We start from the raw sequence: 15143 nt of genomic DNA, 5'->3' as shown, positions 1-15143 counted from the left end.
TTTGGCGCCCCCTGAAAAATAGGAACCCCAAGGTAACTAAACGGCAGCCGAGCAACACGAATACCCAGGATACCAATAAGCCTATTCTTGCGCCGGATACTAATACTGCTCCCAAAATAAACTTAAGATTTATCCCAGTTAACCAACTGGCTTGAGATATTAAATTTTTGTATACGTATATATAATAAAATAGTAAAGATTGATATGTTGTGCCACTTCTTTAGTTTTTTTAATGATAAAACATATAATATATAATATAATAATTTTAATTATATTATTATATTTATCTATACAATTATTCATATTATATTTATGAGTTTTAATATAAGTTTTACATAATTTAGATTAATTCCTATATTTTGTTCAAAAATCTTTCTAATCCCTTCCATTTTTGAATAAAATAATAATATCAAATTAACAAACTAAATAATAACAAGTACTAAAAGATAATTAAATTATATACAGATAATAATATAATATTATGTATTATCAACCGATTAAAAAAAGGTTCTTATAACAAATGTTAATTATATCTAAATATAATATTGACAATCCTTGATCAATTATCCGAACAAAAAATTAAATTAAGCCACTAAATAATTCATACTCCGTTTAGCATGCATAAAACTCTCAGGATATCAATGTTTCTTTAAAATAAAATCTATATATATATATATATATATATATATATATTATAACAGTAATGATGGAACCGATATCTCATTTCTTACTGATATAATATATTAATTTTTTCACTATTTTATTATATTTACCAATAAAAATATTATTTAAAGAAAATATAAAACTAAAATAATAAATTTAATTTAGATAAAATATTATTAATTTTAATTATTAAATTATAGTAACTAGTTTAAATTATAAATTAGTGGGTGACAACTATAACTAACAATTGTATTTCTAATAGATTTTAATTTGATGTCTCAATCCAATAAATCATAAAAAAATTAAAATATAAAATATTGAAATAATTTCTTGTACCGTAGGGTTTCAGTTCCAAAAAAGGCAAATAAAATAAATAGAAGGCAAGCTTCATCTTCATCCTTTCTTAGACTTTAGATGGTTATACCATGTTTGCACACAACTCTTTCATTTAGCCCAAGCCAGGCCCACAACACAAATTACTCATACACTATTGTATTTATATCATGTGTTACCCCCTTTTTTAACAGTACTATCATGCCTTATAAATTTGAGAAAAGCATTTAAAATAATTATTTAATTAAAACTTCATAAGTTGCTTTTACATAATTTAAAAAAAAAATAGGAAATAAGGTAAAAATATATACCTATTATTGGCAGTTAAGTTTGCTAAAAAATAATTATTGGCAGTCAATTTTTGTTTATTCAGAAGGTATAACGACAGTTAGAGAATTTTTATTCAGAAGATATAACGCAGTCAATGTGTTTTTATTTAGAAGGTATAGCATTATTATCCATATAATCAATAATTTAATTTTGGCAAGTGTAACCAAATTTTAACATAATTTATAGAGTATGTTGTCATAAATATTATTATTTTATTCATCATGTTTTTCGTTCGTCAGTTATAGATCTAATTACGTAAAACCATGAAATATCAAAACTGTTCAAAAATTATATATGATTTCTCTTAACTTTATCTTTATCGGTTATAATAATTAATTCAAAAATAAAATACCTTATAGAGAATAATCACACTATTAGTATTCATTTGGTTCTTTAATCAAGTTTGCTTATAACTATTTTGAAAAAAAAACATTCACTGCCAGCAATAATAAACAACAACAATTGCACTATATATTATTATGAAACAATTACACTAAATAGAATCTTAATTATAATTCAAACTACTTTATTTTTTGGTGAATTAAGAAAGGCTAAAAGCTCCGGAAAACAGAAAATGAAAAGAAAAGAAACTACAAACGAATAGTTCTAGTTATCGTGGATCCTCTACAGTGATCACAGAGGATTCTCTGTGGGCCTATAGGTGGCACACTAAACTCATGGTGATTTAAAGTAGAAGAGCCTACGAAGTTCGCAAGTCAGTCAGCAGCTCGATTCTCTTCCCTCCAGGTATGAATAAAAGAGATGTTACAATTCTTATCACAAAACTCTAAGCAAAAATAGACAAATAAAGCAAAAGGATGATGCACTTCCATCGATTTCGTCATATACTAAAGCACAATATTGGAGTCCACTTCAACAATCACTTGCATGAACCCCTTGTCCTAGGTCAACTGCAAACCGAAATAGAGCCGCGAGAGTTCGACAACAGTGACTTTACAGTACCCAATATTCGCACCAATGCCTCCACATTAGCCGCTTCTCATCCCAAAATCAACCCACCTACTGAAGACATGTTTAGGTTACCTTTGCAAGCACCATCTGTATTAAGTTTCACTGCAAATTTGAGGGCTGCCACACGACCCAAATAGCGCGAGAAGTTAGGGCTTTACTCAAGCCAATGAGATCTTGAGTCCTGACATACTCACAGATTTGTAGCACTACTAGGATAATTGTTACCTTTGAAAATATAGTTGTTCTATCTTTTTCACACCCACCAACCCAAGGCAAAAAAAAAAGTGACAGTATGTTCTGAAACCTACCGTTACACTACAAATTAGCAAGAAGCCAAACCCTCAAATTCATATTACCTTATAAAGATATAATTTCTTTAATATATTTTAAGAAGTTTGTATTATTCCATAAATTATGCAACTTATTAATTTAACAGCAGATCCTAAATCAATTTTTTTTTTAAATCGCATACTCTTTTACTATAAGTCATCACAAGTACAGTGTGACTCATACAAACCTCTATAAAACCTTATTAATTTATTATTTTTTTGGATATTAGCCTTCCTCTCTTAAAAAATTCAAAAAAGCAAGAAAAAAATGCAAAAATGGTAAAAGTAAATAAATAAATTCTTATTGATTGGCATGGGTTTGTTACAAACTTATATGTATGGAGGGTAGTAAAATTCAATCCTCCCCGATAAATAACAAATAAATAAAACTAAATATTATTAACATTATAATATGCTTTTATCACAATAAAATATATTCCTCTATTATTAGTTTTCTTCTTTCTTATTTGCTTCACAAAAAGGATTTCTTATTGTTTTCTTCTTCAATCCTTTGAATCCTTTTTCCTTGAAATCCAGCTGTCATAGCATCTAACAGAATCTTCTACCTCTCTACATTTACTTTTCCAGTAAATCTCTAACTCCATGGTTGAATACTATAATTCTTGGATCAATATATCCATTCCTGAGGAAGAAAAATCTCATTTTTGACAGCACTTTCCGTTTGTAAATTTGACTGGTGTTGTGCCAGCAAGCCACTTTTGGTTGTAGCTACAGATGCATGATCTGCAAATTTCATGATTGATTTTTGCTATACTACAAGAAATCATTGGTGTATCCGCACCTCTGAATACGGGACACTACTTGGGTCTCCCTTCACTTATTGGCCGGAGGAAACGAGCAGTGTTTAGCCACTTGCATGGGAGGCTGTGGAGAAGGGTGAATGGATGGCATGGTAAGTTCATATCTCAGGCAGGGAGAGAGGTACTTCTGAAATCAGTAGCGCAAGCGATCCCCTCTTACTGTATGAGTATTTTTCTTTCGCAAGGGACCTTGTGTGATGAGTTACAAAGAATGATGAACTCATTCTGGTGGGGGTCGACAGGGGATAAGAGGAAGATTCACTGGATATCGTGGGAAAGACTGTGTCGTAGGAAGGAAGATGGAGGTTTGGGCTTTCGCCATTTGGGGACGTTCAACATAGCCCTCCTTGGCAAGCATGTGTGGCACTTAATTTCAGACAAAAATACTCTGGCTAGTAAGATTCTCAAAGCTAAATACTTCCATGAAGGGACGTTCTGGACGGGTCAGTTAGGTAACAACCCGAGCCTAGTGTGGCGGAGTATATGGAATGCCAAACCGTGTTTAGAGGAGGGGTGTAGATGGAAAGTTGGAAGAGGAGATATGATTCATGTGTGGGACCAACCTTAGCTGGCTAACGCTGTAGGCTTCAGGCCCTCTACCACTATGGTCGCGAGTACGGAGGATCTTCGTGTGTCCGATCTGCGGTGCCCTATTACTGGAGATTGGGATGTGGCCCAAGTAGAGGCTTTGTCCAATGCAGAGGATACGGAGCATATATTACAGACAGCGACATGGAATGTGAGTAAGGAGGATTGCATTGTCTAGCACTTTTGAAGAACGGGCGCCTATACTGTCAAGTCGGGCTATCGGGTAGGCTTTGTGCAACGATATGGTACTGCTGAGAATGATTTCAGTGATCTTTGGCGAACCCTGTGGAGTCTAAACATCCCTCCAAAGGTGAAGAACTTTGGAGGGCGGGTTGTTCTGAATTGTTGCTTCACATGGATAATCTATACTACAGAGGAATACAAGTTAGTAATATTTGTGATATATGCCATGATGTGGGTGAACATAATTGCCACCTATTTATTGACTGTCATTTTGCTACCACTTGTTGGCAAGCGAGAAATATTGTGCAAATAGGCATGCATTATGCTGATTTCATGAGTTGGTTTGCTGCTATGATCAAGAATGCTAGTAGTGTCGATGAAAAGATGCGTATGTGTGTAATTGTTTGGGAAATTTGGAAACAGGGAAATAACTATGTATGGAACAAACAGATTATTCCAGCTAGAATTTGTATCTCGCGTAGCTTCCGATGGTTGTCGAAATATGCTGCTGAAAATAAAGTCATTTCCCCTCTTGCACGCCCTGTTGATAGGAACAAATCAGCGGCCGCTAGGTGGACATAGCCGCCCATTAGGTCGTGGAAAATAAATATTGATGCAGCAGTTCGGTGTCAGTCGCATTCCATGGGCTTCGGATTGGTCTGTAGGCACGTCTTGGGCAGAATACGAGCATGCTGGACAGCTCATAAACCTGGTTGCTGGGCAGCACAGCTGGCTGAGGCGTTTGGATTGAAGGAAGCCCTCAGTTGGATAAAAAAACAATGGCTTGGACAAGGCAGTACTAGAAATGGATGCTAAAATAGTCATTGATGCGTTTAACAGGCAATCTGAGGGCATCTCTAAGTTCGAGGACATTATCCGGCACTGTCGGGCAATAGCATTGGATTGTGTTGATGTTTCAGTCACCTATATCCCCAGGCTAGCAAATCGTGTTGCAGATCTCTTAGCTAGTTCTTCTTTTTCTTGGCAAAGCCCAACATACTGGGATTCAGCTCCTCTATTTACGACACATTTAGCTGAATCGGATGTAAACAATTGATTAATTCTATTTATTGATTATTCTTTTCGTCAAAAAAAAAAAAAAAAAAAAAAGAGGTTTTTCTTAGAAGAGGTTTTTCTTATTAATTTTTTTATTGGTTTTTTTTTTATTGTTTTCTTTGGATGTTAGCCTTCCTCTTAAAAAAAATCAAAAAAAAAACAAGAAAAAAAGGCAAAAATGGTAAAAATAAATAAATAAATTATTATTAATTGCCATGGGTTTGTTACAAACTTGCAAACATATGGAGGGTAGTAAAATTCAATCCTCCCCGATAAATAACAAATAAATAAATAAAACTAAATACTATAACATTATAATATGCTTTTATCACAATAAAATATATTCCTCTATTATTAGTTTTCTTCTTTCTTATTTGCTTCACAAAAAGGATTTCTTATTATTTAGTTCTTGAATCCTTTGAATCCTTTGAATCCTTTTTCCTTGAAACCCAACTGTCATAGAATCTAACAGAATCTTCTACCTCTCTACACTTACTTTTCCAGTGAATCTCTCTACTTCCATATATTCTTGGATCAATATATCCATTCCTGAGGAAGACAAATCTCATTCTTGACAGCATTTTCCGTCTGTAAATTCGACTTGTGCTGTGCCAGCAAGCCACTTTTGGTTGTAGCTATAGATGCATGATCTGCAAATTTCATTATTATTTTTTGCTGTACTACAAGGAGCTTTTTCATGAACAAAAATGATAAAACGGATTTAACTTACCATGTTTAGAGGCAAAAGCACCATTCAAGCTTTGACAGCTATTGGCACGCCTGTCTATGTCTTCAACCTTGGCTGGAAGCAATACAGTATACAAGAAATTAGGATTTCAAAATTAGATCCAGTTTTGTGCCTAAATCAGCAGTAATTAAGATTTAACTCATTAAACATACCTGATTTCTTAATATGAACGGAATCGTTAAATCTGCGAGGCAAGAAAACGCCGGTGCCGGCACAACTTTTAACACCAGATCCGCTCAGAAAAGCAGGGGTGGAACTCGCCGGAGAACGGTGTTTGTTTTTCTGAACTTGTAGAGGCGGCCAAGCAGACTGTGGCAGACCTAGAGGACGCACGAATCTGCCATTTTGGTAGCCCGCAGTACTTGTTCCTCTGTTTTGGATTTGATTTTGCGGAAGATGAGGCGACTCTGCTTTCAATTGTTGCGTTCCCCAAACAGAATAAGAACGATTCAACTGATCCTGGTTCGGCAACTGCGAAACACCGTACACAAATCCCTGACTCGAGTAAATCCCCGTAGTTTGATTGCTTACGCCATTTTTCAACCGCAAAACATCGCCGGCGCCTGCATATATCGGTTCCGATTTATCATATCTGGTGCCAAGAGGCGTCGTCGGAGGCGAGAGCCCGCCGTTGCGCGACATCGACCAACCTCCGATTCCGCAGAGAGTCGATTTCGGTGAACCAGATGCAGTCCTGTTCTTCTATTGAGTCAAATCGAAGTAAAAACAAATGAATCGGAATCCATATCTCCATTAATAACACACAAAATCCAAGTAAATCTGATAAAAGTTAAATACAAGTTGTGTAAGTAGTACCTTAAGTTCATAATCGAGTTGCTGAATCAGAGACCGAGTCAATCCAACTGCGGAATCATCTTCGTCGCTGCTTTCCGTCTCGGTGGAGTCAGCTAGACCAGAGGAGTCGAACTCGTAAGGGAAGTCAATCGGAAAGTCGATGACTCGGTCTATCTCAGTGAAAAACTCAGTTGGGAGGCAGTATTGTAAATCTGGAAGTGAGTCAGCCATGATTACAGAACATGAATCCATATGGGCGAGTAGGCAGAAGTAGTTATTTATAGAGAGAGAAAAAAGAGAGGGAAAATGAAGGGTTTGCTGGTTGGGGAAGATTTAATAATTGAAGTCCAGTTGATTTTTGCTGGGTTTTGGGTTGTGGTGGCCCAAACTATGAAGCTAGATTAGTGGACATAGATTTAGGAGGAAATATCACTCTTTTTCTAAATTTACCATTTAATTTTGTAATAAAATAATTCAATTATATATATATATATATATATATTACTAATGAATAAATTTTGGGTCAAAATTTCCTTACTATTGTTGTAACGACTGATTTGTAAAGTTTTTTTTTTATATAAAAATGCCATATTTCATTCCATAGAATTACAAATTACAAATACAACACGATAAAATTTTCTATTCATACAGACTATAGCCAGTATAAGAACCACAAATGGAAGAAAATAGACTACAAAAAGTAAGAAAAAGACTACAAAAAGCATTAAAAAGACTACAAAGAGCAATAAAAAACCATAAAAGGTACAAATACAACAAAATAGAAATCATATATTTCTCGGAAGTCGAATCCCATCGAAAAACAGCTGTAATCCATTCTTCATCATCTAGCCTCTTCCGGACATTCGGATCTGAGTCCTTTCTTTTTTTTGCAACCACGCAGATCTTTAGATCTGCGGACAAGATGAACTTTTTCCGCTCTTGCTAAGACCGAAAAAAGAAGAAACGACAAAAGTATAGCTAACAGGTGTAGATCTGACGGAAAAGAGATTCGAGAAAGTATATAGACTTCAAACTAGGAAGAAAAGACAAAACTGAAGCTAAAAAAAAGATTAAAATATAAATAGGAGGAGGAAGAAGGAAGACAATCTTCCTTCTTCCTCTTCTAAGGGAACCTGAACAAAAGAAGGAAGCGAGATGGTGACAGTGGCGGAAACTGGAGAAGAAGAGCAAAGGGGAAGAGACTGATTTGTAAAGTTTAAAGTTTCGAATTCAAATCTTCTTAGAATTTTTTACTAGATTCATCTAAATAAATAGGTATAATGCTTTTTCAATCCTTTTAACTTGTTCAAATTGGTCATTTTACCCCTCCAACCCATCGAATTTTTTATTTACCCTCTTAACTTCATAAAAGTGGTATATCTCACCCTTCAACTTGTCCATTTATCCCCCTAACTTGTAGAATGTCCTATTTACCCCCTTAACTCAACAAAAGTGGTATTTCTCACTTCTTGTAATCCGTTATCGAGGTTTAAATTTATACATTTTTTAAACATTAAACCTATATTATGGCTATTTTATACGTGGAACCTAAATTGATATTTTCCTAAAAACCATACGTCTATTTTGGTACATTATCCTTACATATAATCTCTTTAACTTGTTTATATTAATGTTCCTGTTATTGGGTAAATTACACCCATGTCTCCACTGAACTTTATCCATTTTAATATTGTGGCCACTAAACTTCAATTCTTAACGATATGACCATCGAACTTTACTCTTTTTAACACCGGTTGCCACTCAATTTTAACTAACTCCTCAAAATGACTGTTAACGACCTCAAAATGAAAATATTCAATAACTAAAGTTGTTCAGAACGACATTTACCATGGAACCATATTTTTTATTTTCCAAAATCACAATTCTGGAGCTTTGTCTTTCTAAAATTTCACACTCTCTCTCTCCTAACAAAACAACACCTAAATGATCTCAAAACGAAAATTTTCATGGATTAAAGTTCCTTAGAATATCATTAACGCTTCAGATTTTTTATTTTTAGGCCGTTAACGGTCGTTTTGAGGTGTTGAGTGGCCATCGGTGTTAAAAAGTGTAAAGTTTAGTTGCCATACTGTTAAGAATTGAAGTTCAGTGGCCATAATGTTAAATGGGTAAAGTTTGTTGAAACACCTTTCCACATGATTTTGATTTGACAAAATTATTTAAGTAAAATTAAATATATTCTAAACACACTAAGTTTAAATGCTTTGATTTATTACACTAATGTGTTTGTTCAATGTTGAGTTAAATTGTTAATGAGACATAAAGACAGCAGCTGAGCAAGAACAACTTCCAGATAAAGTATTTCAAATCTTTATCATTTCTAGAGATTAGAAAGGACAGGCTGAGTACTCGGTTATAGTACTCAGCAAGTACTCAGCAAGAGATTAGGAGTGAGTAGAGGTATAGATGAAGGTACTCTTGTTATACTCAGCTTCTAAGTTGTAAAAGGTTTGATGCTCTACCGTTAAAGAGCCCAATAGAGAATTCGAAAGCTCGAAACGTGTTCCGGGGACAGGACGTAGGCTTAGAGGCCGAACCAGGATAAATCTGCTGAGTAACATCTTTCTAACCTTAAACTCCTTAATATATATTGCTTGCTTAAACAATACTGACCAAGTAAAGAGGTCACGCTGAGTTGTGTGTATTGAGTATCTGAGTTAAGGAATAGACTCAAGTGCTATCTCTTGACTCAAAGAAAGAAGCTGACTTAGTCACCAGTTGACTAAGCTAGTGTCTTATTTACTCAGCGCGCTGTGTAATCCCTTTTCAAAGAAAAAGAAGTCAGCCTTAACGTACTTAAATTTTAAATAGTTCCTATCCCCCCCCCCCCTTGGAACTAACTTGTTACGTTATAAGGGACCAACAAGTGGTATCAGAGCTTAAAATCTCACTGTGAAAGGTTTAACTACCTTGAGCTGATCCTCACTATGGCTGAAAACAGCACTCGGTTTCTCCCAGGAAACCAGACAACTCAGATTTTACCTAAGGGGCTGTCCATTACTTGGCCTCCCCTATTCTTTGGGTCTAACTACACCTTCTGGAAGAATAGGATGAAAAAATTTATTCAGGCAACAAATATGAGTGCATGGCTTTCAATAGTCCAAGGCCCATTTGTTCCTGTTGAAGTTGTGGCTGGCCAAACAGTTGTCAAAGCTGAGGCCAAATAGACAGAGGATGATCTTAAGAACCTACAAAATCACGATTCGGCTATAAATATGCTTCACTGTGCGCTTGATGTTGCAGAATATAACAAGATATCAGGTTGTGAGTCAGCGCAAGAGATCTGGAAGAAGCTGGAGGTCACCTACGAAGGAACCAACAAAGTGAAGGAGTCCAAGGTGAACCAGCAGATGAGACTATACGAGCTGTTCGAGATGAACGATGATGAAGGAATCTCTGACATGAATGCAAGGTTTACAAACATCATCAACGAGCTCAAGAGACTTGGGAAGATCTTCATTGAGGAAGAACAAGTCAAAAAGATTCTTAGGATTCTTCCTAAAAACTGGCAAGCAAAGAAGACCGCTGTTGAGGAAGCTCAAGACTTAACCACCTATAAGTATGATGAACTCATCGGCTCACTGCTGACCCATGAGATCTCGATGAAGAATTTCGAGGTGAAGGAAAAGTATGAAGACAAGAAGCAAAAGTCTCTTGTCATGAAAGCTGACTCCACTGATGGAAGCTCAACAGACGATGAAGAGATGGCTATGTTCACCAGGAAGATGAAAAGGCTGTTCAGAAAGAATGACAAATATTCTAAGAAGCCTTACAGAAAGTTTGATAAGTATAAAGCTGAGTCCAGCGACAGCAAATACAAGAAGGACAACTCAAAGCCCTTTACATGCTTTGAATGTCATCAAACTGGCCATATCAAGTCAAGCTGCCCCACGCTGACGAAAGAAAGGAAGAACGGTAAAAAGGCAATGGTGGCAACATGGAGCGACAGTGATGAGTCTTCATCATCAGAAGCTGATGCCACTGAGTCAGCAAATATCTGTTTTATGGCTGACGAACTTGCTGAGCCGTGCGTCTCTGAGCATGCTGACCCCTCCATTGCATCTGACGATGAGGAGCAATCAAATGAGGTAATATCACTTCCCCAGCTCAGAAATGAAATGGCTAATGCCCTGAGTGACCTCTACACACTTGTCAAAAAGTGTAATAAGAAAGTTAGAGCACTCAGCAGGCGTTGTGACGAGGTTGAAGAGGTCAAGCTGAGTGACCTCAGATTCCTTCTTCAGGACAACTCAACTTTGCATGATAACATGGAGATCATACATAAGTCTGTCTCTGAAGTCCAATCAGATTCTAAGAAACTGAGAAAGGACGTCACAACTATCCAGAACCAACTAAAGGTTCCAAACAAAAGAAATATTCCTCTGATACTCAGTACCGAGGTGCTGGTCAGCAGAGATGGAATCCTCAGCGGAATGTCCAGTGTGACTTCTGTGGGAAGAAAGGACACACGACAAAGGTGTGCTAGCACGCTCAGCACTGGGGTGCTGACTAGTCGATGAGAAATCCTAAACGGAAGGTCAGCTGTGACTTCTGTGGAAAGAATGGCCATACTGTCCAAGTATGTCGCCATAAAATAAAATATGATGCTTTACCTATTGAACCTAACAAGCCAGGACCCAAAAAGATTTGGGTACCTAAGAGTAACTAGTTACATTGCAGGTAAGCCTGAGATGTGCTGAGAAGTCAAAGATGTGGTATATTGACAGCGCATGCTCAAGGCATATGACTGGTGATGAAACTCAGTTCATCACATTCGAGCGTAAACGAGGAGGAAGCGTAAGTTTTGGAGACAAAAAAAGGGTAAGATAGTAGGGTCAGGAACCATTGGAGGTAATCCTACTATTGAGTCAGTCTCCCTAGTCAGCAGACTCAAATATAACTTACTCAGCGTAGCTCAGCTATGTGACAATGGGAGAAAAGTTATATTTGATGACACTGGATGTAAAATATTCGAGGGTAAAACTAATGAGTTAATTTTAACTGCCCCTCGCATTGATAATGTCTTCATGCTGAACTTAGAGAAAAAGTTTTCAAAAATTATATGCTTAGTTTCAAAGGAAGAAAATTCCTGGCTATGGCACAGGAGACTTAGTCATGTAAGCATGGACCTCCTGGCCAAATTAGCAAGAAAGCAATTGGTTGAGGGACTGCCAGAACTTAAATTTCAAAAAGATCAACTATGCCACGCTTGCCAAGCTGGAAAACAAACCAAACAATCTTTTCATAGTAAAAATATTGTCTCAACTAAGCGTCCGTTAGAGTTACTACACTTGGATCTCTTCGGTCCAGTCCAGCCGCTGAGTCTGGGTGGAAGAAGATTTTCCTTGGTTATTGTAGATGACTTTTCTCGGTACACTTGGATCATCTTGCTGAGTAGCAAGGATGAGACCTTTGAGACATTTTCAAATTTGGTTAGAAAACTTGAAAATGATAAAGACCTAAAATTGGCTCACATCCGAAGTGATAATGGTGGAGAATTCAAAAACCAACAGTTTGTTGAATTCTGTGAAGCCAGCGGCATTGACCATAATTTTTCTGCTCCTAGAATGCCTCAACAAAATGGGGTTGTTGAAAGGAAGAACAGAACCTTGGTTGAAATAGCAGGACAATGTTGAGTGAGCATAGGCTTCTAAAGTACTTTTGGGGAGAAGCTGTTAACACAGCGTGCTATATTCTTAATAGGGATCTTGTTAGACCTATACTAAAGAAAACCCCCTACGAACTTTGGAAATGACGAAAGCCCAACATTGGATACTTTCATGCCTTTGGCTGTAAATGTTTTATTTTAAACACCAAAGATAGCCTAGCTAAGTTTGACTCAAAAGCTGATGAAGCTATCTTTTTAGGCTACTCAACAAACAGCAAAGCATACAGAGTTTTAAATAAACGAACTCACGTTTTAGAAGAGTCAGTACATGTTGAGTTCGACGAAACTAACCCTACAGGAAGATATCAGCCGCTGATCGAGGATGATCCACACTCAGCACCCGCTGATCAATATACAGCCGCTGAGTCATTCCCTCAAGGGCTGACCAAAGGTAAAAGTGAACCTCAAATTGTTTTCACTGACCAGTCTACACCTGCAAAGATTGTTGAAACACAGACAGCACAAGACATCAATCTACCAAAGGAGATAAGGATACCAAGAGGACACTCAGAGAGTGTTATTCTTAATGCCGCTGAGAATACCCTAATGACAAGAAACCAACTCAGGAGATACCTCAGCAACGTAGCCTTCATCTCAGTTCAGGAACCAAAGAACTTCGTTGATGCTGAGGAAGATGAATTCTAGATGAGCGCAATGCAAGAGGAACTTGACCAATTCAGAAGAAACGATGTATGGGAGTTAGTGCCACATCCAAGGAGTCAGAAGACCATTGGAACAAGATGGGTCTTCTGTAACAAGCTGGATGAGCAAGGAAATGCAGTCAGGAACAAAGCAAGACTTGTAGCTCAGGGCTACAGTCAGCAAGAAGGTATTGACTACGGTGAGACCTTTGCCCCAGTGGCAAGGCTAGAGGCTATTAGAATTTTATGCGCTTATGCAAGTTATATGAACTTTAAACTGTTTCAAATGGATGTTAAGAGTGCATTCCTTAATGGAGTTATAAACGAGGAAGTTTATGTTAATCAACCTCCAGGGTTTGAGGATCCTAAATTCCCAAACCACGTTTATAAACTCAAAAGGGCTCTGTATGGCCTCAAGCAAGCACCACGTGCTTGGTATGAGAGGCTGACCAGTTTCCTGCTGACTAGAAATTATGTCAGAGGCAAAGCTGATACAACCTTATTCATTAAGAGAAAGGGTAAAGACACACTGCTGGCTCAAATATATGTTATGATATTATTTTCGGTGCTACTAATGAGTCAATGTGCAAGGAATTTAGCAAGCAAATGCAGACTGAGTTTGAAATGTCAATGATTGGAGAACTCAATTTCTTCCTTGGACTTCAAATCAAACAAGGGAAAAATGACATCTTCATCAGTCAAGCTAAATATGCCAAGGAGATATTGAAGAAATATGATCTTGAAAATTGCAAGCCAATATCTACTCCTATGGGCACTGACACTGTCCTTTGTGCTGACGAAAATGGTAAGTCGGTAGACAGCAAATTGTATCGAGGTATGATAGGCTCTCTACTTTACTTAACAGCGAGTAGACCGGAAATTCAGTTCTCAGTATGCTACTGTGCTAGATATCAATCTAACCCTAAGGAATCTCATTACATAGCTGTAAAAAGAATTCTTAGATATTTGCAAAGCTCAGTGAACGTAGGTTTATGGTATCCCAACACTCATGATTTTACACTCGTTGGATACACTGACGCTGACTATGGACGAGACAAGCTTGAATGAAAAATCACCTCTGGAGGATGCCACTTCCTAGGAAGCTGTCTTGTATCCTAGTTCAGCAAGAAGCAGGCGTCAGTAGCCTTGTCGACCACTGAAGCTGAGTACATTGCTGCTGGACACTGTGTTGCTCAAGTCCTCTGGATTAAGCAACATCTTGAAGACTATGGTGTTTAAACAAAGACAATTGAGGCCAGGTGTGACAACAAAAGTGCAATTGATCTATCAAAGAACCCAATTCAGCACAGTAGGATGAAGCATGTCAGCATCAGACATCACTTCATTAGAGACCATGTACTCAAAGGTGAGATCAAGCTGACCTTTGTCCCAACGGATGAGCAGCTTGCGAATATCTTCACAAAGCCACTGGCTCATGAGCAGTTCAGCATACTGAGAGAAGCCATTGGTATGTTTAATCCTCTTCAGTAAATTCCAGCTCTTAATATATGTTCATGGTGAGTGAATTACCATGCTGAATGACTTATGTTATTACTTGCTGAGTGGATAGATGTATGCTGAGTGTTTAATGCTAAATGAATGAAAATCACATACTGAGCAAATATGCGCACTGAGTAGTTATCTCAAACTGAGCAACCAACTACTTAAACCATCCGTTTGTATAAAACTGACTACTCAGAATATAGAACGTTTAGAATTCTAAACGCTGAGTACAAGATTCATTGCATTTAATGCTAAAGCATGCGAATAGCCACCTAGGATGACGTATGCGCCGAATGTGTCATAAAAGCCAAGATCATTGTCGGTTGACAATCCCAAGGCAAAACTGACACATGGATTCGATAAGATCCACCTTTCACAGCTATAAATAATGGGCAAATCCCCGTTTTTATCTCTTTACACTTACCGAATTCTCTGGCATAAGCATTTTCTCTCTAAAAACTCTCAAAACTTCCAAATCCCTTTCAGAAACTA

General features: G+C 37.1%; 1 protein-coding gene across 1 annotated transcript; it reads right to left on the bottom strand.

Annotated features, from left to right (window-relative positions):
- Nucleotides 1-5454: 5454 nt before the first annotated feature.
- On the bottom strand, nucleotides 5455-7158 carry LOC136225431 (uncharacterized). Its single transcript, XM_066013435.1, has 4 exons — nucleotides 6840-7158; nucleotides 6176-6725; nucleotides 6006-6077; nucleotides 5455-5925 (listed from the first exon to the last, which is right to left on the bottom strand). Exons 1-4 carry the CDS (start codon nucleotides 7068-7070, stop codon nucleotides 5810-5812), a joined length of 969 nt encoding a protein of 322 aa, XP_065869507.1. The 5' UTR covers nucleotides 7071-7158; the 3' UTR covers nucleotides 5455-5809.
- Nucleotides 7159-15143: the final 7985 nt, after the last annotated feature.

This window comes from Euphorbia lathyris, chromosome 4 (assembly GCF_963576675.1).
Source record: "Euphorbia lathyris chromosome 4, ddEupLath1.1, whole genome shotgun sequence".
Lineage (NCBI taxonomy): Eukaryota > Viridiplantae > Streptophyta > Magnoliopsida > Malpighiales > Euphorbiaceae > Euphorbia > Euphorbia lathyris.
This window is presented reverse-complemented; position numbering and strand designations above follow the sequence as displayed.

Excerpts from the sequence above, each read along its gene's own strand:
- LOC136225431 (XM_066013435.1), bottom strand. The coding sequence starts at position 7,070 with ATGGATTCATGTTCTGTAATCATGGCTGACTCACTTCCAGATTTACAA. Across the intron at positions 6,726-6,839 it reads AACTCGATTATGAACTTAAG|AAGAACAGGACTGCATCTGG; the intron begins GTACTACTTACA and ends TTGACTCAATAG. Across the intron at positions 6,078-6,175 it reads CGTTCATATTAAGAAATCAG|CCAAGGTTGAAGACATAGAC; the intron begins GTATGTTTAATG and ends TATTGCTTCCAG.